Below are 25,114 nucleotides of genomic sequence, written 5' to 3'. Positions count from 1 at the left end.
AAAAATCGGATGCCATACAGATCCACAGTATAACATCCGATTTTTACTGAGACATTGCAGTTCTGAAACAAAGGAAACTGTAAATGGTCCTGTAAGTTATTATAAGCTGCTGCTGTAAAAAAAAAAACAGATTGTATACGGATAGTTCACGAATGACAGATGAGAATAAAAGTCCCTCTTTTGTGGATAAAACTCTGAATGATTTTTTATACGGTCGTGTGAACCTACCCTAATATTGTGCTGTACATGTATTTCCCATAGTTTGTTTAATGCCAACGTTATTCCACAGGACTGGGTAGTAGAATTCTGCGAATTGACCCATGTCATTGGCCAAGTCATTCATCTGTAGCCACTTAACGGAACCATGAGAACAGTCTCTTACATGACGGCATATGCAGCTTTTTTTATTAGCCGGTTTAACACGATGACATAATTGCGGCATGACGCACATGTGGCATCACACTAGGCCAATCAAAAGAAGAGCCGCCTATGCTGATAGGTAAGAGCTGATTCTCATGGTTCCCGTCCAGCAAGCACAGATTACTGAGATGGCCAATGGACCGGGTCATGTGAATCAATTCGTAGTCAATTGTACAGCGCAAAGATTTTTTTACTAATCCCCTCCCCACAGTGGAGCTTACGGTCTGATTTCCCTATAAGAGGCGCCTTCTATGGCTAATTTCATAGGAGGCTAAATAATCTATTTGTCTGTGGCAGGTTGCATTAGGATATGTTCACACTACCCTTTGTCTCTGTTCTGTTGTATTTTCTTCATTCAATGGCAAGAATAGAATAGTCATCAGAATTATTGTTACCGTCAAAAAGAACGGGAATGGGACAAATGCATTAGAAGTCAATGTGATTTATCAGTATTTCTTGGAATCACTTTGAGTACTCCACTAAAGCCGTTCATGGCTTCAAAAGGAACAGAAGCATTGATGCAAATGTGAACAGTCTTAAACTTTTTTATATTTTTTTAGTTTATGTTGGCATTGTAATCAAATATCAATATTATGCCAAATACTGTACATTTCTAGAATCCTACATGGTAAGTTTGATATGCAGAGATTTCCTCCCCAACTTTCCCACAGTTGTACAACTATAGAACAAGTCAAGACTGTGTTCTAGGGCCGCTAGGACACTACTCCTATGGCAGTAATAGTGACATGAGTGGTCTTCGCCCAGCTTTTGTGAAAAAAAAGCCTTGTCTAAACGGAATTGCTAATTGCTTACAGAACAGCTTATTTTTTTTTCTGTCTTACACTTCATGTTTTATTTTTTGGGTTTTGAGAAATGTTCTTTACTTGTCACATGTAGCTCACTGTGCTGAGCGGTATTAAATAACGAGCTAACGATGAAAAGTAGAAAGGGAAATCGTAAAAATGAATGATAATGCACTTCCTCTCAGCTCACTCTAAATAGAAACCAGACGCTCCATGATCCCCTATATCGTTTTGATTGCTGACTGAAAGGTCGACTATCTATTTTTTTTAGCTAATTTAAATACATTATGTCTACAGAATCACATGAAATTGGCCATTTTACTTGTGTTTTTTTCAGCTCTCCTCCTTGTAGCATAGAGTTTTATCTCTCACATGTGTTGGAGAAACATAAGGGAAAGTTGTAATATAATGATAGGTCCCAGAAAACGAAGCCGAAAGGAGAAATCAGTCTGCGTTGGTAAACCCAGTACTGAGTGAGGAGCGCTGCCCTTTGGCTGATCCTGCTGTATGGATAAAAGCCAGGATCCTGGGCTCTTTGAATGTGCGTTCCTTTCAGATTGAGCTGCCTTGTGCTAACCTTGACATGCTTGAAGTTAGACCCTCTTACACAGCAGGGCAGGAAGGGAGCATGAAGAGACCATTCTCTGAGCACATGGCTGGAGGGCTTACAGTTTTCTATTACGCCTGATTAGAACAGAGTGCTTGTTGTACACCAGTGAATTACACCGTTACCATTTGCATAGCGCGCACCTGCAGTTCAGAGAAAAGCAGCTCTGCAGCATGGTAACATTGATTCAAGCACTGAAACCTATTTCATGGTGGCTTTATGTCAGCTGCACACTTGTTAACATACACTACGTGCCTAACAGTTTTTACCGGAATTCCGGAATATTAGAAGACACTTCTATTATTAAGCATGGTAAATTATTACATTACTTTTCTAAAGAATGTATGTTATTGTTATTTATGCAATCTATAAGAGGGCTATCAATTTGGTGACATATAGGCCAGATAGAGTTATCTGGGCTGTACTGTTATTAAAGGGGTATTCCCATCTCTTATATTTGTGTCATAGCTAGGGTATCTGATATAAATTTATAGTAGATGCAGCTGCATCTGCTATACAGGACCTACTTGTATCTTGAGAAGTGGTAGGAATTCACTGATGGCAATCCGTAATAGGGCCCTAGTCTTGATATAGTTACAGGTCCCTCTACAGGGACTCATTCCATATGTAGTGCTTTCTTTTACAACTCATGCCTACAGCAGTATTATAGTTCTCTTTTGTCCATAGATGTAATAGGACTGTGAATGTGGGGCATAACATGAGTCCTCTACTGCAGGGTTCCCCAACTCCAGTCCTCAAGGCCCACCAACAGGTCATGTTTTCAGGATTTCCCTTGCATTGTACAGGTGATGCAATTATCACCTGGGCAATACTAAGGAAATCCTGAAAACATGACCTGTTGGTGGGCCTTGAGGACTGGAGTTGGGAACCCTGCTCTACTGTATCTATGTATGCCTACAATTTCACACAGAGGGTTTTTTTCTGGTGGATTCCATATGTTAGAGAAATTATGTCATGCTCCATCAGGCAGCACATATGTACATAGGTATTCTCCCCTAGAAGCATTGCACACATCAAAAAATATTGCTGTACACATGAGGTCTGATGGTGCCAAAAGTACTCCCTTACTTAACTGCCTATAGGACTTCTGTGCATGTGCCTTAATGGTAAAGCCAAGCATAGAACAATGCTCAGCCATAGTGCAGTTTAACATCTGCACGATTTTGAAAGGTTCTTTAGTACATATAAGTGGTTACAAATGATGCCATTTTCACAACAGTTTCAAAGCAACAACAAAAAGAAGGTGCATGGAAGGGGTATAGTTACGCCAGCCTAATTGAGCAAAAGTGTCATTTCTTTTGCCAGAAATGTTATTCTAGTGCCCAACTGAAGTCACACATGCCATTGATAAGATGCACTGAATTCATTAAGAGGCATATGTCTTTTAGTGATTTCTGCGCATCTTATTCCTGCATGCCCCTTATTAAGACAGAAGTATAAAACGCCAGACTTAATGAATCAGGACCATTCCATTCATGTGGTTTTGCCGGCTGACTATCAGCTATGTCTTATGATGAATAATATAGAGGAGCCTTCATTTTATTCATGCAGCTGTTGGAAGAAGGCTTAAATGCCAAAGGATGCCTATGGATAATTTATTCAAAATCCATCCTGCCTTTTAATGTTGATCACAGGATTGCAGTATTACCTGTTTTATGATCAAGACAGCTGGATATAGCAGTAACCATAGGACAGTTACTGCGCTTAAAGGCCTCCCTCCTGCTGCACTGGGCTTCATATTTGTCTGTGTTATGCTTTCTTAAATGCTACTCTACTTCATGATTTCTAAGCTTACCAACTACACTTCAAAAAGAAAAAAAGCGTTACTAATTTCATTGGATGACTAAAAACTTTCATAACACTCAATGAAGGAAAACTGATGATAATGTTAAAGAGGTCTGTCTATTCCGTTGATGTCTGACATCTGGAAGTTCAATCACTGCCCTTATTTTTTTTTTTTTTTCATTGTTATAATGGAACAGAATGGATATAATAGTGCAGCTGTGAACAACGCTACAGCGGAAACACTTTCCAAACCTTACGATGCAGCAGTAGTGTACCTAGTAGAGAAACAGAATATGTACAGTGGTGATTGAAAGTTTTTGAAATTTTAAGAATTTTCCATTTCTCTGGAAAAATTTCACCGATAACTACATCAACTGTTCACCCAAGTCCTAAAAGTAGACAAAGAAAATCAAATAAAAGACACCAGTCAAAAATATTTTATACTAGCCACTTTTTAAATGAGGAAAATGATCGAATATCACATGTCTGTGAATTGGAAAGAAAACTTTAGGATTAGCAGATAATTTGGAAATGAAATTAGAGTCTGGTGTTTTCAATCAATAGGATGACATTCAGATTTGAGTGGGCGACCTGTCTTTTTTTTTTTAATGAACAGGGAGCTATCAAAGCCTGATCTTTACAACACTTGTTTGGGGAGGTATAACGTGGTATGAACAAAGAAGTTTTCTGAGGACCCCAGAAGAAGAATTGTTGTTGTTCATCAGGCTGGACTCCACCAATCCACAATCAGATTGTGTACAAATGGAAGAAATTAAAAAACATTTTACCTTCCCCACGAGTGGTCAAACAACAAAGATCACTTTATTATACAGCTTGCTTTTAGCCTTCAGAGTCACGAAGAAGCCCAAGGTGACCTCTAGTCAACTAAAGGTCTCTCTCATTATAGCTAATGTTAGTGTTCATGGCATGAGTCCACAATCAGGACACTGAACAACAATGATGTGCATGGCAGGACTGCAAGGAGAAAGCTATGCTTCTTAAAAAGAACATTACTGCCCATTTACTGTTTGCTAGCGACCACCTGGACAAGCCAGTAGGGTAATGAAATGACATTTGAGGACAATGGAGACCAAATTTTAAGTCTAAATATGAAGCATTATCCTTAGAGGAAGAAAAGCACTGAATTATAGCTGCATTCTAAAAACCTCATACAATGTGTGAAAAGTGGTGGTACTATCATGTTTATTAATCCTGTCATGTCCACAATTCCACAACTCTTGCTTCTTGGTGCTGTAATTTCAATGGTGAGGAGTGAAAATTTATAAAGCTCAAATGCTGGCTGTACAAGTTGTACTATAAAAGTTCAGACACAGATGGCCCCATAGGGTATGTTTTCACGGGGCGTGTTCCTTAAGTATTTGCTGCGGATTGGACGCTGCGTACAGCTGCAGTGTCCAATCTGCAGGATCCAGATGTTACAGCATAGTGGAGGGGATTTTATGAAATCCCATCTCCACTATGCATGCAAACACGCAGGTGGCAGAGCTGCGTAACCAGACATGCGACGCATCTTTGTAGACCACAGAATGTCTATTTATCTTGCAGAGATGCTCAGTCTCCGTAAGATAAATAACCCAGTCTATGGATAGGATGCGGTGATTCCGCATGTGTCCAATGAACACATGCGGTATCACCGCACGTACAACAAGGGGCGGCGCTTTGGGCGGAGCCAGGTATCCGCTGCTTCCAAAGCGCTGTCAATACGCCCCGTGGAAACATACACTTATAGTGGTGGCAACAGGCACCCAGAATTATATAATTTAATATATAAATTTTAACTCTTTAATGAGCACAAAAATATGGACCTAAAATACTGAAAAAAGTATAGTGTATTTCATTATTATTAATTATTATAGCGCCATTTATTCCTTGGCGCCTTACATGTTAAAAGGGTTATACATAATAAAAACAAGTACAATAATCATGAAAAATACAAGTCACTGACTGGTACAGGAGGAGAGAGCACCCTGCCCACAAGGGATCACAGTTTACAAAGGATGGGTGAGGATCGGATGGATGAAAACTCCTCACTAGTGATGAGCAAGAGTGATCAGATAAGGTGTTATCCGAGCATGGTTGTTAGGCAATCGCTGCATGTGTTGCGGCTGTCAAACAGATAAGGGACATGCAGCCACGGAGATTCTAGCATAGTATTAGAGCACGCAAATGATACTCTATTAGCACTCGAGCATGCTCAGATAACACCTTATCTGAGCACGCTCTCTCATCACTAGTGAGGAGTTCTCATTAAGTGGTTGAACCTATTAAGTTTTCTATGGCGACCAGTGATTTCTCATACTTCTGCTGCTATAATCTGAATATGCGTCAGATAAGTGACAAGATGTGTCCGATTTATTGAAGATGGCCATAATTTGGAGTTAACAATAAATGTGTCTATCAAGCCTAGCAAATTACACAAAATGAATCTTACGATACAAACCATGTTTATAAAGTATAAAAGTATAAGTACTGTTTCTGCATCCTACAGATTTATAAATCTTTACTGTTTTCTTTTGGAACTTGGTCTTTACATAGGTAGCACTGCTCACTTTTCTCATAAATTCTCACTTTTGCCAACAGCTACAATTGATCCAGAAAATGTTTTTTTTGTCACTTTTAGAAGCAAGGTATAAATCGATGCATGCTTTCATCTACCATACATCTGTAATGTAGTTCCACATTAGAGAAATATCATTTAAACAAATGTGCAGATTTTTTTAGTATTCAAAAATTATTTTCAGAAATTCAATGCAATCTGTTTCTATCACGTAAACCTGTTTCTTTATATTAGACTGCTGCCCACGCTTCAGAGGTAGAAACATCTGAAAATTTGCCAAGAAAGCCGTGAACACAATTGTGGTAGCTAAAAACACAGAGTGGTCAATACCTGTCATCCCTGTCTAAACGAAATCACAAATTGTTAACTATTTTAAAGGAATGAATCATTTTGAAAGACTGATCACCCTGAAAAGTCCAGGGTGAGATCCAGATGACAGAGGGTGAGACAGGGACTTATCAATACTCATACTAGTTTCCGCAACTCGCCAACCTCCAGGAATTAAGTTATGGATAGTCACAGTGATAAATAGCTCTGCTGGCTTTTATTCAGAAGCTATTACCTTCAGCTTTTTAATTGACGGCAGAGCATGGTGAGGTCCCAACAAAATAAATATTAAGCTCTACTTGAATCTAGAATCTGATTAAAATACTCCTGTACCTTTTTGGATAATTTTCTAATCTTTCACCAGTTATTTTATTAGATGTTGGATCTGTAATTTAATATATTGTATGTTCTTTGAGCTTTCTAAAATTATTTGCAAGGTCTTTGAATACTAATTCTCAGAAACATCTTATCATTTTATGACTCACATATACAGAAATCGAATCCTGCGTAGGTGTTGTAAGGTTGATACCAAGGACTTGACTAGTTTTTGAAAGTGCAGGTACCGGGAAAAAATGAATTTATATTCTCTCAGGAATGGCTAGCTTTCAGTCATAGGGTCATGCACGGAGTGACTAGAGTCATCGCTCCCAGCACCACTCACCACCACTGTATCATGATTGGTGGCTGTAAGCATTCCCTGACACTTGACAGCTAGCTCTGAATAGCGAGCTGTCAATAAAAGTGCTGGGGAGTGATTACAGACAGAGCGACAATATAGCTACGCTCTTCCTGCTGAGCTCAAATAGAGATCTAAAGTGCTTTATGTTTGATTCAGTAAAAGCACAAAGATGCAGAGTGACTCTCAGAATTAGGACATTTAAATGTGCGTACAATACATCTGTCTGAATTTAAACTTAAGTTGGCTATACCCATTATGTACACTGATGAGCAAAATGGTAACAATGGTTTGAACTTTTGAATTTCATGCTCCATATCTCACCATCCTCTACAGCTTCAAGCGTGAGGCTACCATCATTTTATAGACATTCATCTTGACTATCTCATACATAAATTTGACTTGTAACCACTTAGTTATTCAGATATGTGTCTTATCACTGCATTGCTATTGTTTTGCTCCTAAAAATCTAAATGTCAATCAATTTTTGTTATTTTGTTAGTATTTTGTAAATCCTTTGGCTTTCAACACTGCCTGAATCCTTCTGAGCATCCTCTCGGTCAGATTCAAATAAAGTCCATGGAGCCTCATTTAAGAGTCTCAGACACTGGACTAGCGAGATCTTCCTCCAGGGAAGGACCCAGCCAAGGGGTGGCTCCTTTTGGAAACCACCATTACCACCATATTAAGTGGCCCTTTAAGTCAATATCCAGCTCTTTACGAGTTTACAGATATGACAAGGGAAATACCAAGGCCAGGTATCCATCCACAGACAGCTGTTTCGGGGTGTTGCCTCTCATCAGTGTGGATAGAATTCTGGCTAGGTGGGAGCAATGCCTAGTAGACCAACATCACGAAACAATCACTGACCTCAGGGAGACCAGTCAAAGAAAACACTGCGGCAGCCGGCAAAGGCGCTCAATCAGTGAAATCCTAGGTGCAATGCTCCCTGGGAAATACGAATATGCAAATAAAGTCCGTGGAGCCTCATTTAAGAGTCTCAGACACGGGACTAGCCAGATCTTCCTCCAGGGAAGGACCCAGCCAAGGTTTGGCTCCTTTCGGAAACCACCATTACCACCATATTAAGTGGCCCTTTAAGTCAATATCCAGCTTTTTATGAGTTTACAGATATGACAAGGGAAATACCAAGGCCAGGTATCCATTCACAGACAGCTGTTTCGGGGTGTTGCCCCTCATCAGTGTGGAGTAGGATTCTGGCTTGTTAGAATGGAACACTTTGTCATCTCTTTCATACCCATACTACTTAAATGTATGATGTAAGGCTATGTGCACACGGTGCGTATTCTTCTTTGGAATTTTCTGCGCAGAATTTACTAAATCAGCAGGTCAAATGACCTGCATTTTTCCTGCAGGTTTAGTGCATGTTTTGTGCGGTTTTCCCCTGCGGTTTTCCACCTGCGGTTTTCCACCTGCGGATTTCTAGAATGGAGCAGATGGAAAACTGCAGCAAAACCGCACAAAAGAAGTGACATGCTGTTTTTTTCATTCCGCACCAAATCTGCGCGGAAAAAAACGCAGCATGTGTGCATCGGATTTTGTTTTACATAGGCTACAATGGTGCTGAACATCACATGCAGTTCTGCTGCAAATCCGCAGGGTCAAATCCGCTGCGCATCTGCAGCAGAATCCGCACCGTGTGCACATAGCCTAGCTCATTTTGTAAAAAACTTGCATATAGCTTGTCAGCATAGTTAAAAAATAGATGTAGTTTGCTGAATAGATGATTAGACACCTGACTACAGCAGCTAGAAGCAATACTTCCTGAATATCCCACCAAGGACAACATCTGCAAGGAGTTTGCATGTTCTCCCCGTGTTTGTGTGGGTTTCCTCCGGGTTCTCCGGTTTCCTCCTACATTCCAAAGACATACTGATAGGGAATTTAGATTGTGGGCACCATCGGGGACAGCGATGATGATGTGTGTGCAAAGAAAACAAACTGTAAAATATGTTGGCGCTATATAAATAAGAGATTATTATTATTAATACTCAGGCATACACGAGTGCCTAAGCTGGTTTTAGAAAGCCTTTGGTGATGACTTCAAAGATGCTTGCCCAGTTACCAGAGAATCCCTGAATGGACTAGTACAGAGGGAGCTTCGTAAGGGAAGGGAGCAAGGCACAGTCCTAAAAAACAAGCGCTCATGTGACTATGATGGCAGAAAAATAATCTTTTTAGGTGTGGGTGGGAAAAACTACATTGAAAAAAAGAAAAATCATCTGCTTTTCCAAGAGCTTAAAGAGAAGATGATCTTCAGGCCAGAATGCCTCTGTAACAAGTGATTTAGTGTCCTGTTTTTCTCAGTCGTATTTAGAATTCACTGTTTGCTTCTGTATAATCTCTGAGGCATATGTAGGTACAGAAGGGCTTCATAGTCTTCTTTGGGTTCTGTATTACAGCTCTGTAGAATCTGGAGAATATATACAGCTGCAGTAGTTATGGCCTTGGGTAGTAGATGATAATTACAATAATGATTTTATGTATCCGTAGTAGTTTCAATTCAGTGGTTTAAAATTGGTATTTCACACAATGATATAATTTGAGACAATTTCACAAAATTTGTGAACCATTCTTGTGGAATCTTGCTTTTATTTAAGCATATCTTTCTTGGCTCGTAGTATTGTAGTGTATTAACGTGAATGTCTTTTATTTCATTTTTAGAGTCAAATGCATTAATTTTCCTTCTGTTTCTTCGAAATCTTCCTGCTGGTTTAGCTAAAAAAATGATTACCAGGTACTGCTTTCAGTTGTCTGTCCCTTAAAATTGTGAAAATGCACAGCAAATTGCAACTACCTGAAATTCTTGACGCTATTTTAACCTTGTCTGTTTAAGCCTCATTCAGACGTTCATGTTGCACGTACTGTACGTGTTCTGAACACGAACACCGTATGGTCTGTGGGGAAGTTCACATGTCTGTGTTTTCGCAGACCACATGTCTTTGCAAAAATCACAGAGGTAAGTAGGTTTTTTTTTTCTGGCAGCATGGAAGAAAATTTGCAAGAAGCAGAAAAGACGTCTTTGGAAACCAACCTTGCAACAGAATACATACATTGTAGGAACATCATTTTGTAAGGCAGTTAGTTCAACCTATTAATGTGTTTGTACATAGTAACATTTTTTCAGTACAAAACACGTTACTCCTATGATACACTCTGTAAACATCTATCAATAAGTTATTTTAACGAACTCCAACTATTTTTATGTATGGCTTAAAATGCAACAGAATATGTCAAAAATTGTGTCAAAATAGTGATGCACATTTCTGGCACAGAGCAAGCCAACTAATAGGTAGTTTAGGACTGTCTTGTCAAACAGTTTAAACTACATTGATAAATGTGGCGTGTTTTAAGACTGTCTAGTTTAAGTTTGCACTGTCTTAGAATTAGACAGTTTTGATAAATATGCCCCAATATGTGTCACATAAACTTGAATAAAAATGTAGGTAATTTTCTGATGATACATTCCCTGTAAGTATAATTTCCATTCAAATTATATATCTTGTACTTGTCATTTAATAGTTAATAAAATCAGTGAAATCAAGTCAGAAAGGACAGCTGAAATGCTCTTTCCTAGAGGAAAATACGGTGGAGCCCACAGACATACATGTGATTTGTTCTTGTCATAATAACTTTAATTTCTCATCCTTCTGCGAAAGACAACATAATACAGGCCTTTTATTCAGCCCCCACATCTTCCCTCCCATCTTTGACCTTCGCAGGAAATTTTCTTTTAGAATTTGTTTTCATGTATATACTGTATTATTTCTCCCTCGTTTGGCTTCTACAAAAGATATTCATTTTCCGTGTGCTGTTCAGATATCAACAGTTGTTCATATGATGATGACTTTTCCTTGAAAAAAACAAAAGAATGCTTTTCTTAATTTCCTCTGCCATAGACTTTCCATCCTTCCATCCTTCTGCCTAATTCACTGCTACAGTTGGTTAGATTTCATGATTATAAGACACAACCTAAATCAAAATCACTCCCTCTTATTAATTAAAACAATATGTGTTATTTTTCTCATATTTCAATTCCACATTGAACATACATAAATTATTACGTTCAATTTTGCTGCAATTACTTTATATTTTAAAATCTTTGAAATATAGATATTGAAATACAGTGTATTGTATGTAGTCATGGCTGAAAGTGTTGACACTATTGAAATTGTTTCAAAAAAATTAAGTATTTCTCCCAGACAATTGTTTCTATTGCACACATTTTGTTATACACATGCTTATTTCCTTTGTGTGTATTGGAACAACGCAAAAAATAGACAAAAAGGCAAATTAAACATAATTTCACACAAAACTTCAAAATGAGCCAGCCAAAATTGTTGGCACCTTTCCAAAATTGTTCGTAAACAACTTTGATTTAAGCATGTGGCAAGTAACAGGTGTGGGCAATCTCAAAATCACTCTTGAAACCAGATCAAAAGGGGAAAAGTTGACGCAATCTTTGCATTATGTGTTTGTGTGTGCCACACTAAGCATGAAGAACAGAAAGAGAACTCTCTGACAACTTGATAACCAAAAGTCTTAAAAAATATCAACAGTCTCAAGGTTACAAATCCATCTCCAGAAATCTTGGTGTTTATTTATTTATTTTACTCATTTATATAGCGCCATTAATTACACAGCGCTTTACAAACATTATTGGCACTGTCCTCATTGGGGGCTTACAATCTAGAATCCCTATCAGTATGTCTTTGGAATGTGTGTAGGAAACCGGAGTACCTGGAAGACACCCACGCAAACACAGGGAGAACATATCAACTCCTTCGATGTTCCTGTGTCCATGGTGCGCAACATAATCAAGAAGTTTACAACTTATGGTACTGTAGCTAATATGTTCCTGTGTTTTCTTGCTGCGCAACACAATCAAGAAGTTTACAACCCATGGTACTGTAGCTAATCTCCCTAGATGTGCATGGTAGAGAACAATTGATGAAAGGCTGCAATGCAGGATAGTCTGGATGATTGATAAGCATCCCTAATCAAGTTCCAAAGAAATTCAAGCTCTCCTGCAGGCTCAAGGTGCATCAGTGTCAGCGCAAACTGTCCGTCAACATTTGAATGAAATTAAACACTATAGCAGGAGACCCAGGAGGACACCATTGCTGACACAGAGACATAAAAAACTAGACTGCAGTTTGCAAAAAAGGGGAAGGGAAAGGCCAAAATCCTTTTGGGAAAGATACTTGCGGACAGATGAGACCAAGATAGAGTTTTTTGGTAAAACATCATTCTACTGTTTATTGTTCCCCTTCTTCACCCTCATCCACTTCAGTGGGGCATGGTCTGACACTAGCCTGCATTTCCTGTCTAAGAGGTAGTACCTTAGAATGTCCAATTCCCACTTGTTAGCCAAACATTCCTTCTCCACTTTAGAGTAATTCTCACAGGATGACAGTTCCGACTTAATACATTATGGGGATCTCTTCCCCGTTCACCTCTTGTGATAGAACAGCTCCAAGCCTGACATTTGACTCGTCCGTCTGGACCACAAACTCCTTAAAGAAATCCGGTGCTTCCAACACTAGGTGTTCACGGCACAAGGCTGGCTTCAGTTCCTGGAAGGCCGTCTGTGCTACTGGAGACCACTTGGCCATAGCCGACTTTATCCCTTTAAGGAGGTCCACCAAAGTGGCGGCTAAAATGGCAGAGCTAGGGATAAAACTGTGGTAATAGCCCACGTTGCCCTGGAACGCTCTGACCTGATTATTTGAGAGGGGTTGTGGCCAACTCTGGATCACGTCCATTTAATTTATTTGGGGCTTTATTTTGCCCTTTCCAACAACATAGCCCAAGTATTTATCTTCCTCCATTCCACTGGCACATTTATTTTGGTTTATGAAAAACCCAGCCTTCCATAGAGCACCAAGTGTCACCTGGACTTTGCTCAGAAGGCTTCCCCAATCCTGGCTGTGTACCTCTTATGGGGAGTTAGGATCCAGTTCATGGCTATCTGGAAGGTGGCTGGTGCTCCTTTTAACCTAAACGGCATCCTTGTGTACTGGAAGCATCTGTCTGGCGTTGAGAAGACAGTCTTCTCCTTGGCGTCTTGGGACATGGGAATTTGCCAATACCCTTTTGGGAGGTCAAGGGTGGTAATGTCCCAGGCCGGCCCTAGCCTTTCAATCAATTCATCAACAAGGGGACATTATTTACGTAATGAACTTAGAGACTTCATTCAGCTTCCTATAGTCATTGCAAAAACATCATTCTTCACCTGGTTTCGGCACTAAAGGGCCCGTCACACTAAGCGAGATCACTGGCGATATCGCTAAAGCGTCACCAATTTTGTGACGCAGCAGCAATATTGCTAGCGATATCGCTATGTGTGATAGCTCCGACCGGCTCCCCCGCTGGTTATCGCTGATCGCACGAGAACGTCCTGGGCCGTTTCTCGTCAGCCGCTTCCTGCTGGGCTTCCTGCTGACGCCGACGAGCGACGCGTGGACGCGGACGGGAGGACGTCTTCATCACCGAGTCTGACAGGTAAGTAACGACCGCCGACCGCTGCGATGTCGCTGGTGAGATCTGCCTGTTTGGCAGCTCACTAGTGACCATTTAGCGATGCACCAGCAATCCTGACCGGGTCGTATCATTGTCGGGATCGCTGGTGCATCGCTAAATATGACGGTACCTTAAGACTATGGGGCTGGACCAGCCACTCTTAGTCTCTTCAATTACTCCCAGGCTTAACATCTGCTTCACCTCTTTCAAGATTACCTCTCCGCAGGCTTCTGGAATCTGATACGGTTTTAAGTTTACCCGGATATGAGGCTGTGTCAGAACCTCATGCTCCATGATCTGAGTACAACCTGGTAGTTCTGAGAACAGGTCTCTGTTCCAATGTAGCAACTCCCAGCACTGTTGCTTTTTTTGCATGTGACGTCTCTGCCACCTTAACCTCTTCCACATCGGCTTCAAACTTAGCCACCAAACTCGGTGCTTCCAAGGGCTTCTTATCTCACCATGGCTTAATTAGATTGACATGGTACACCTGGTAGCGCTTCCTTCTCCCTGTTTGGTGGACTTTATAGTTGACGTCTCCAACCTTTTCAACTACCTCATAAGGGTCATGTTACTTGGGCAGTAATTTGCTCTCCACTATAGGTACCAGTACCCAATCCCCAGCGTTGAAGTGTCTCACTCTTGCTCTTTTGTACAACCTCGATTGTGCCTCTTGTACTTTTAGGAGGTGTTCTATCATGATGGGCATCACCTCTGAATTATCTCTTGCATCTGGGCCAGATATTCGATTACACTCCTGAAGGGTGTAGACTCTGCCTCCCATGTCTCCTTTACTACGTCCAGGAGCCCACGGGGGTGTCAGTCATGCAACAGATTAAAAGGGGAGACTCTGGGAGAGGCCTGTGGGACTTCTCTGATGGACAGCAGAAGGTATGGCATTAGACAGTCCCAGTCTCTGCTGTCCTTCTCTATGAATTTGCAGGGTTTTGCACAACTCCCTCATCACCTTTGACTTAAATGGGGTCCCTTGGTCCATTAGGATCTCCTTAGGCAATCCCGTCCTAGAAAAAATGTTGACCAACACTCGGGCTATACACTTGGAGGAAGAGTTCTATAGTAGTACAGCCTCCAGGTACCGTGTAGCATAGTACAGTACCTCAAAGATATACTGATATACTCTGGTGGACTTGACAAGGGGTCCAATTAAATCCATGGCTATGCAATCAAATAGCATCTCAATGATAGGCAACGGCACTAAGACACTATGGAAGTAAGCCTCCGGGGAGGTCAGCTGGAAGGTGGGTCATGACCTACAATAATTTACGATTTCTCGGTGATAACCGGGCCAATAGAACCTCTGGAGGATTCGTTCCTGTTTTTTTCTATGCCGAGATGACTACCTAACAAATGTGTATGGGCCATGTCTAACACCTTGCGTCTGTATGGCCCTGGCACCAGTAACTGCTCGATTACCTCCCCTCTCAGCTTGGTGACCCAGTATAGTAACTCCCCAAGTACGGGTTACGGGTGTCAGCCCCCGGCTCGTGAGCAACAGCTTTAAGTACAAGCACATTGTCAAATGACCTTGTTAGGGTTAAGTCCCTGAGTTAGGTGATTCCAAAGTTTCTCCTGGACACCTCCAGTTTAGGGATGTTGGCCTCCGGGGATGCTGCTTCGTCCTCATCGACAACAAGCACACAGCTGCGGCCTGCGATGAGGTTTAGGAGCGACTCGGCTGTTGTCCGGGCAACCAGGCATCCTCCCTTTCTAACACAAGTCCCAAAATAATGCAAATTCCCACCCAATTATAACAGGATGCAATAGGTCTAAACTACGCCTACTTATGGGACCCAGTGCCACAGTTTGTGTCTATGATCACTTGGGCCACAGGGTAGTCTTTAGCGTCGCCATGGAAACAGCGGACAGCCATCATCTTCCCAAGAATCAGATGATGAGGAATTGTGGCCCATACTAATGTTACCAATCTACCCAAGTCCAACAGGCCAATCATTTGTACTCTGTTCACTGATATGGGTTATGCCTGTGGCCCCTCATCTGGTTGAGGGACAGCACTGCAGGAAGACATACGCAAAATACGAGCTGTGCCATCCTATGTTGCAGTCCAATGTCTCGGTGGTCATGAGGAAACTGGTGGCTATGTGACCTGGGGTGTGGTACCTCCAACAAATTGTTATTGGATAGGGCCTTTGGCAACAACTCAGATGCCTACTAGGCTCTTGGATGCCCCCAGATGTGGCTCTAGCTCCCCTATTTTGGGTGTCTGCCCCCCTTTGGGAACCCCAAGGGGCTTCTATCAACCTCCTGGTACCTTTCCACCAGACCCACCAGGTCATCAGCATACCGGGAATCTACCTGGGTAATCCAGGATTGCATTGGCCTTGGAAGGAAGTGTTTGAAACTGTCCATGCTGACCATCTTCACCATCTGTGTTGGAGAGGAAGATTCAGGTTGCAACCATTTTTGGACAAGGTGTAGGAGGTCAAACATTTGGGACCAGGAAGGATTGTCAACACAATAGGCCCAGTAGTGCATGAGTTGCACCCTAACATAGTTACTCCTAATTGTGCAAATATCTCAGTCTTCAAGTTAGCACACTCTTTTACTCTTTTACATCCTGCAAGGCCATGTCATAATAGTTCTGCAGTTACCCTGTTAGGTATGGCACCAGAACCTCCGCCCACTGCTCCGGAGGCAATTTCTCCCATTCCGCCACTCTTTCGAAAACCGTCAGGAACTCCTCAATGTCATCACCTGGTTTCATCTATTGCAACACACTTTTTACCGTCTTCCTCACGTGTGAGTCATCACCTGGACTTGGGGTTGGGGCGGTTGCACTTCCCCAGATCGCCTCAGCTAGGAGTTCCATCTGCTGCTTGTGCTACTGCTGCTTCATCTGCTGCTGCTGCTGTTGATGTTGCTGCTGCCATATCTGTTGCTGCTGGAGATTAGCCTGCACAAGTTGGTTTATCAACTCCTCCATGTTGTTGACTTTCGCTCCTGCAGTCTCTTTCACCCAGGACATGCAGTATTTCTGTGGCAGTCACATTGCCCCTCGGGAATCGTGCCCATGCTTGTAGCACCAATTTTAGGATTTTTTACTCACTCAGCTGTGGTTGAGGGAAGTGATTTCATTAAAATGTCCAGGCAGGTTTATTAAGACTGCATAAACCTCTCAGGAAACCAAATAAAAAAACAACCTTTTATGGCACAAAGTGAAAACACAAAGTAAAAAGTCCTTACAGTGACTTGTATAGTACTGAGGGAAAGGTTTTTCATTTTTACCTTATCTGTAGGCTCCTTTCATGTGGCAATAAGCAATTACTGTATATTTGCATACTCTGCAGAGCCCATCAAGGGGCTCCACAGCATTTACTGGTACCTTAACTTACTTGCTATAAGCACACAGTCTCATTTCACCACCCCCCTTTCTCAACTTGCTTTTTTGGTGCAGAATTGACTATTCTAATAGATGCACCTTTTTTGGTGCGGCTGAAGGCTGTTATTTTAGGCTGAGGGGAGGACAATATCTATGACCCCTTACCAGCCGGAGAAAACCAGCCCCCAGTTGTCTCCTTTAGCTTGACTGGTTGTCAAAAATGGGGGGGACTCAATGCTATTTTTTAATTATTTAAATCAGGTGAAAAAAAAGTCATGGGGACCCCTCTATTCTTGATAACCAGCCATGCTAAAGCTGACAGCTGATGTTTGCAACCCGCAGCTGTCGATTTTGCCATGCTTTTTATTAAAAATACAGGCTAACCATTTAAAAAAATGTATTTATTTATAGCGCATGTGTTGGCTCATGAATACTCTCATCAGCCGCATCTGCTCTCGCTGTTATCAGCGACGACAGGCGTAGGTTGATGGAAATAGTAGTTCCATCAGCTTATGCCTGTGACCAGAGGAAAACCTTTTACCCCCGGTCACAGCTGTGGGCTGCAGATTTCTGTTCGTTGGTAATGATCTTACCGCCAATCAGAGGCAATGTTTGCCACACTGTCATGCAGATGACAACATGGCAAACAATGGATGTCCGGGCTCCCCATTCATGTGAATGAAGTCTGGGTTCAAGTATTGTTTTGGTACCAAAATCAAACTTTTTTTTAACTGTTTGGCCAAACCCGCCGGACCTGAACAGCCAGGGGTTTGCCCATCACTACTAAGAAGTATTTTATTCATGGTTGGCAATTCTCACTCTTCTGTCTAAAGTTTTCTCAATGATATAATGATTCCCATTGAAAAAAATTTTGTCATGTCTTCCTGTTCTTTGGAGAATACCATTGATATATGTATTGTATGTAGTATTATCTAGTTTCTTGGTAACTTTCTAATTGCTTTAAAATACACTTTTTATGTATTCTGCCCTTACAGTTCGTCTGCTTCTAATTTCTAACACAAGCTACCTTCTGCGAGCTATAAAAGTATGCTTTTCTTTTTCTCTTTTGGCTACTCACTAGCTGTTATACTATCTCCAGGGTTTTACACAGTGGGCAACAATTACAGCAGGTATTAAAGGGAATCTGTCACCTATTTTTTCGAGTATCAGCTGCTAGCACCGCCGTCAGGGGCATATCTACAGCATTTTGTAATGTTGTTTGATAAGCCCCCGATGTAACCCGAAAGATAAGAAAAATGAGTTCTATTATACTCACCAGGGGCGGTCCAGGTCCGGTCTTGGTCCGATGGGTGTCGCGGTCCGGCGCTTCCCATCTTCTAACGGTGACGTCCTCTTCTTTGCTTCCCGTCGTGGCTCCTGCGCAGGTGCACTGCTCTGCCCTGTTGAGGGCAGAGCATAATACTGCAGTGCGCAGGCGCTGGGCCTCTCTGAATTTTCCCGGCGCCTGCATATATATTAAAAAGCAAGAGCCTGACAGGCTCTCTTTAAGTTATCTAAACTAACAGATAAGTGGAATAGGCGCTTTCTTTCCAGTGAAGGCTGGCTCCTGCATTTTGGGAAATCATGGCAATTCCAGCTCACTGAACTAGACCAAAGTTTTATTTCACGTGTCTTTTCCAATGGTTTATTAGAAAGTAATGTAGTGTGGTATTTTTGACTACACTCTTTTGATTTATTACTTTATATGCTGCTTATTGACCATAAATGAACATACATTTCTTAGTAGTCAAAGGGCATTTAGGCTGACATTTCAAATGTCACAATTTTATGACTAAATGTTGTTAAATTGATTTTATTAACCTTCAAATAACCCAAAAGACTGTAAATTCTGTTCTGTAGCTTTCATTAGATTTTTGTTTTTTCCCATATTTCCCATATGCTTACTAAAAAGACATATGAAATATTTGAATTTAGTTTTAGTTAACATTAAAGTTTTGCTTCACATCCTTTAGGTTTGTAGAATGTGCTTCAAGGTCTCTCCAAAAAGGTTTCTGTTCCTAATTACTCCATTTGCAGTGCAGATTTTTATATCTTGGGGTACATGGCACTAATGTTGAGTATTTTTGATCAATCTCAACTTAGATTTAAAGTTGATGTATTTATGAGCTGCTGCTTCCCTCTCTGAAAAGCCTCTGGTTGACAGTTTGTCCTTAGTACTGTGCTGACAAAGCTGTTAATTAGTGGCTAGAAAGTGGGTTTGGGCTGCAAATTATAAATACATGACACTTCTGCACAGTGGAAACCTTGTTTGGTGCTTGCTGCAAAGATTTAAGGGCTATTCCCAAAATAACTATTTAAATATTCTTTGGTTAGGGGATGGCTTGTTCATCGCTGGGTGTCTTACTGCTGGGACTCCCAACAATCCCAAGATTGGGGCTCCGGAACAACAAGAACAAGGCTCTGCTGCAACTCAGTCTTGAATGGAGCAGAGGTGCACATGCTCGACCACTACTCCATTAATTGTCTGTGAAACTGCTGGAAATATCCAAGCACTGCACTCAGCACTCCTATTTACAATGAATGGAGCGGAGGATGAACATGTGCACCATTGCTCCATTCGAGTTGAAGCTGTATAGCCCTGGCCTGTTCTCTGGGGTTTCTGAACTCCGATCTCAAGAACTTAGAGACAAGTGCTTATTTCTACACTTTAGAACCTCTTTTTAATTTACTCTTGCTTCATATAAAGTAATTAATAATTCACTCCTTATGCTGTTGCTAAAATCCATCTTGGTCAGACAAAATTGATTGCCAGCTCCCTAGGAGATCATACTGTAACTGTTGAAGTATATTAAGAGAGGAAGAGTAGGAATGCAGAGAAGAGTAAGACACATGGGTACAGTTACAGACTGACCATTGCTACAGCTTCCTAGTTACTGTTTTATATTACTCTTATACTGAATTCACAGCTGCACTGCTCAGTCATTCTGCATAAGGTTCTCCATACAGCTGCTGTTACTGAGCATGTGCAGTTATCTCATGTATGGCCAGCTTAAAATGTGTGATAGATAGACGGACACTTTTTTGCTCATATCAAATATAATTTACATTATACAAGCCCAATATCACTCAGTACCTTTCTTATCTTTTATAGGGCATACCATTTTACTGCCTGGGGAGTGCCATTTATTCTGTCTTGTCTCCCGCTTTTTGGGGATCTGTACGGCCCCGCAGGTGCATGGTGGTAAGTGTTTGTCTCTTTTTATTCTTGCTAATATCTTCTTTATTTTCTCTAATTGGTGCAAAAACAATTGAGATATTTTTGAAATGATATCAATATGATAGAGGGACAGCATCCAGACTTAAGTGAAGTAAAAAATATTCCTTTTATTCTGCCAAATACAGAATTTTGAAAAGATAAACTGAACGTCACAAAGTGCTCAGGGGCAGAAGCAGACTTAGCAGATTCTATGCCGCAGCAGCCAAAGCAGTTTCCATGGGGCATGGGACTGCAGGAGAATATGGGACACCAGCAAATAAAAAAGTCCTGCATCTGCCCTTCTTCTGATTACTATGAGGATGGTGGATACAGTGGCCTGTATAACTTTGGGCACCCCTGGTCAAAATTACTGTTGTTTTTCTGAACAGTTAAGCAAGTTGAAGATGAAGTGATCTCTAAAAGGCATAAAGTTAAAGATATATATATATATAGACATCTTTTACATTTTAAAAATTATAAAAAGGAAAATGGGCCAATCAAAATGCTTGGGCACCATGCATGTATAGTACCTATTAGGACCCCCTTTTGAAAGGATCACAGTTTGTAAGCGCTTTTTGCAGTTGACCAAGGATCTTTCAATTCTTGATTGAGTGATTTTTCATTGACTCTTCCTTAGAAAATTCTTCCAGTTCTGTGAGATTCCTGGGTCGTCTTGTATACACTGCTATTTTGAGGTCTAGCCACAGATTTTCAGTGATGTTCAAATCAGGAGACTTTGATGGCCATTGTAAAACCTTCAGCTTGGGCCTTTTGAGGTAGTCTATTATACATTTTGACGTGTGTTTAGGATCATTATCCATTTGTAGAAGTCAGGGCCGGACTGGCCATTTGGCATTTCTGGCAAATACCAGAAGAGCCTGTCTGGTTCTTGGCCACCTTGTCTGCTACATTTTTAACAGAATCTGTGTTCTCAAGACACCCATACTATTTAGAGTTGTGATGGAGCACAAAGTTGCTGACTCAGTCACTTACCCCAACAGGCCACAGGTATCATTTGAAATATTGGGCTTGTAGTAAATCTTGCTTTCCTCCATCCAGGGTAATATTGGTAATAAATCCCTTCTGGTGCTTGGGGATGGGGACAGCATGGGCATGAGTGATTTCAAATGCCAGGGCTGAATTTTAGCCCCAGTCTGTGCCTGGTAGAAGTCATCCTCTTTTCAATTTCAGCTTTTTTACAGATGGTTTTATGTTTGCAGCAAGAACTTGTTGAATTTTCATTGAATCCATTCTTCTCTCTACCCGTGAAATGTTCCCCGTGCCATTGGCTACAACACAACCCTAAAGCATGATTGATCCACCCCCATGCTTAATGGTTTCCTGAAATTATGTGCCCTTTTTTCTCTACACATACTTTTGATCATTGTGGCCAAAGAACCACAGGACTTTTTTCCAAAAGGCATCAGTCTTGATTAGATGTTCTTTTGCATACTTCTGACCCTGGATTTTGTGGTGAGGATGCAGGAGAGGTTTTATCCTGATGTCTCTTCCGTGAAAGCCATATTAGTGTCTCTGAACAGTAGAACAATGTACCAGAACTCTAGAGTCTGATAAATCTTTCTAAAGGTTTTTTCTGCAGTCAATCGGCAATTCTATGAGCAGAACTCACGGAAATTTTGCTTGGTCTTCTAGACCTTATCTTGACCTCCAATGTTCCTAATAACTGCCATTTCTTTATTACATTTCGATCTGAGGAAAGGGCAACTTGAAAATGCTTTCTTCTTATGTCCTTCTCCTCCTTTGTGAGCTTCAACAATTTTTATTTTCAGTGTTACACTGCTGCTTAGATGAACCCATGGCTGCTGCTTTTTGGCACAAGATTAGAGGTGGCTGGGTTTTTATAAAACTGGGAAATTTGCATCACCTGGCCTTTTCTAATAATGATAGTGGTCAAGCCATAACTGTAACAGGCTAATTAAGGTCTGAAACCTTGGTCAAAGTTATCTGAGCACACAAATCTCCAAGGGTGCCCACACTTATGCATTGGCCCATTTTTCCTGTTTGTAATTTTTAAAATGTAAAAAATTACAATTTTTTCTCCTTTGCCTCATTGGGGGACACAGGACTGTGGGATGTATGCTACTGCCGCCAGGAGGCTGACACGTCTGATTTTCTCCAGACATTTTTCTTTTTTTTTCCTTTTTTTTGCCATGAAGATGAGACAGGGGCCATGGATCCTATTGAATGGGTCCGATCTCCCCAAACCAACAACAGGCGAGCACGTGGAGTGTCGCCTCCACGTATCCTCTCCTCCTGTGACATGGGACACGATGCCGGACGCAGCCCTGACCACCCTAAGGTATACAAACCCTAGGCTGTACAGAGGCATAGGTGCAGTCCGTGTGGCCCCCACTGCATCACCAATGCAAAAGACTGCAGTGATGGAAGGAGGCGGACGGTCCCTCTCCTCATCCCTCGGAGGGAAAGATGGAGTCAGGGTGCCTGCACTATCCTTTATACAGCCCCCCCCTCTAACCTGGTGAAGCTGGTGGCTGAAGCGGTCCAGGCAGGATCAGTGCAGGGAGCAAGGTGGGTGGGCTGAGAGGGCTCCTGCAGCAGCGTTCCTGGCCGGTACGATGGCCCAGCATCCTCTCCCACAGGACTGGGCAGCCTCCGCAGGCACCTAATGCGGGGGGACACCTCATCCTGGCGCGTGACATCTCGGCACGATGCCGTCCCGGTATCATCTGGCCGATGCCGGCACTCTTCCCCCTGGCTTCGGCCTGTGCTAGGCCTCAGGTGGAAGCCCCGCCCCCAGTCGCGTCTACTTCCGGCGGGCCCGTCCCCATGTCCTCGAGCGGGCGCCGGAAATTTAGTCCCCGGCTTCGGCCAGTGCTAGGCCGCGGGCGGAAGTCCCGCCCCCACATCGCGTCTACTTCCGGCGGGCCCGCCCTCTCGCCGAGGCACGCATTTTGAAGTCAGGAGCAGTCGCAGATCGTTCTGCAGCCTTTCTAGGATGCTCAGGGGGCACAGGACTGGGGAAAGTACTACATCCCCACCCCCCGTCTCTTGCAGTGCCAGTTTTCTTCTCAAAGGCCGTATTAATCTAAGCTACTCTGCTTATACACTCAGACTACAGGCATATCACCTAGCAGGTCCAGCATGTCAAGAATGACCAAGACACACACGGTTTTGTTTGCCTCATGTACCTCCTGTCGGTCTGCTTTTCCACAGGCACAAAGCAAACAAATATGTGAAGCATGCGATTCCGAACGTGCCCAGGAGCCCTCCCCTGCGACCGAGCCCAATGTACTGAGTCCCCCTGAATGGGCTCTGTCTCTGACGCAGTCTATGGCGTTGCTTATAAGAGCAATCGAGTCTCTTCAAGCCCCAGATAGGGACAGCGGCTTGCCTGTCTCGGAGGGATAATCCACCTCACAGGAGCCTCCGGCCTGCATGGGCGTCTCTCCCTCTAGGCAGACGTGGGGGAAACTAACCCCATGGTGTCTCCCGGTCCGTTTGGTGCCTTGGCATCCATGAGTTCCGCCTCTCGCTCACCTTCACCAGTGTATGATAGCGAGCAAAACTCGGATTATGATTCGGACGGGTCCCTCAATTTGGATACACCAGGTTACCAGGAGACAGTTGACAGCCTCATCGAGGCCGTCAACCAAACCCTGGGGATTAACAATGAATCCACCTTGACCTCAGGTCACAAGGTGTCATTTAAACGGGTCAAACAACCTCATAGAGTATTTTACACTCACCCAGAGTTTGAGGACATAGTGCAATGACACAGGGAATGGCCAGACAAACGTTTCTCAGGGCAGAAGGCGCTCAATGCAAGATACCCATTTGCCCCTGATTTCTGTAAAAAGTGGGCAGAATCCCCAATGGTAGATCCACCCGTGTCACATTTGGCCTCTAAAACCCTTTGATCCTTACCTAATGGTTCTTCTATTAAAGACCCTACTGACCGGCTCACAGAGAGCCTAGCTCGCTCAGTGTATTAAGCATCAGGATCAGCCCTCTCTCCCTCGTTCGCGGCAACTTGGGTAGCTAAGGCCATGGTTTCCTGGTCAGAATCATTAGACAGAGCTCTGCAGGGTAAGAACCTGCCATGAGAGATAACTGAGATCGCAAATTAGATTGCTTTGGCCGGAGACTACTTGATTAATGCATCCTTGGATGTGGGTAACTGCGTGGCACTCACTGCCGTAAATGCAATTTCCATTAGGAGAGCTTTGTGGTTGAGGACATGGTGGGCAGACTCCACCTCCAAGAAATCTCTAACTTCCTTGCCTTATCAGAGCGGCCGATTATTTGGTGAGAAGCTAGACCAGCTCATCTCTGACACCACAGTGGGGAAGAGCAGCTTTCTCCCTCAGCAAAGGGTTAAGCATCCATTTAATCACCAGCTTTAGGCACATTTTCGGTCCTTTCGCAACCCCGAGTGGACCGCAGCGGCCAACCCCGCCAGTTCAGGTTGGCCCAGTCAGGACAGGGATCGTCAAATCTCGTATAGAGCCAACCCATTTGGGAGGATGCGATCCCGCCAGCTCAAATCAAGGGTATCTAGGTCCCATAGATTTTCAGACAAATGACTCGAGGTAATTTCCAGTTGACACCAGCAGAGTAGGCGGCCGCCTGCTCTGGTTTTACCACGTCTGGCTCACCATTGTTCACAACACATGGGTAAGAGAGCTGATGTCCTCGGGATACAAGTTAGTTTATCAAACACCCCCAAGATGATTTTTTCTTTCTCATCCTCCCAAAGTGGAAACCTGTGCACTGGTGTTATTCAGAGCTATCGAATCA

At 42.5% G+C, this 25,114-nt stretch overlaps 1 protein-coding gene across 5 annotated transcripts in view; it reads left to right on the top strand.

The window, feature by feature from the left end:
- LOC141080642 (uncharacterized) overlaps positions 1-25,114 on the top strand; it is an 869,999-nt gene that overhangs the window by 495,416 nt on the left and 349,469 nt on the right. For all 5 annotated transcript variants that reach the window (XM_073566017.1, XM_073566013.1, XM_073566014.1 and 2 more), the window contains one exon: positions 20,231-20,320. In XM_073566017.1, the coding sequence (XP_073422118.1) occupies positions 20,231-20,320 (90 nt within the window). The remainder of the gene's footprint in view (positions 1-20,230; positions 20,321-25,114) is intronic.

This window comes from Dendrobates tinctorius, unplaced genomic scaffold (genome assembly GCF_039654945.1).
Source record: "Dendrobates tinctorius isolate UK_male_01 unplaced genomic scaffold, ASM3965494v1 ptg000016l, whole genome shotgun sequence".
Lineage (NCBI taxonomy): Eukaryota > Metazoa > Chordata > Amphibia > Anura > Dendrobatidae > Dendrobates > Dendrobates tinctorius.
This window is presented reverse-complemented; position numbering and strand designations above follow the sequence as displayed.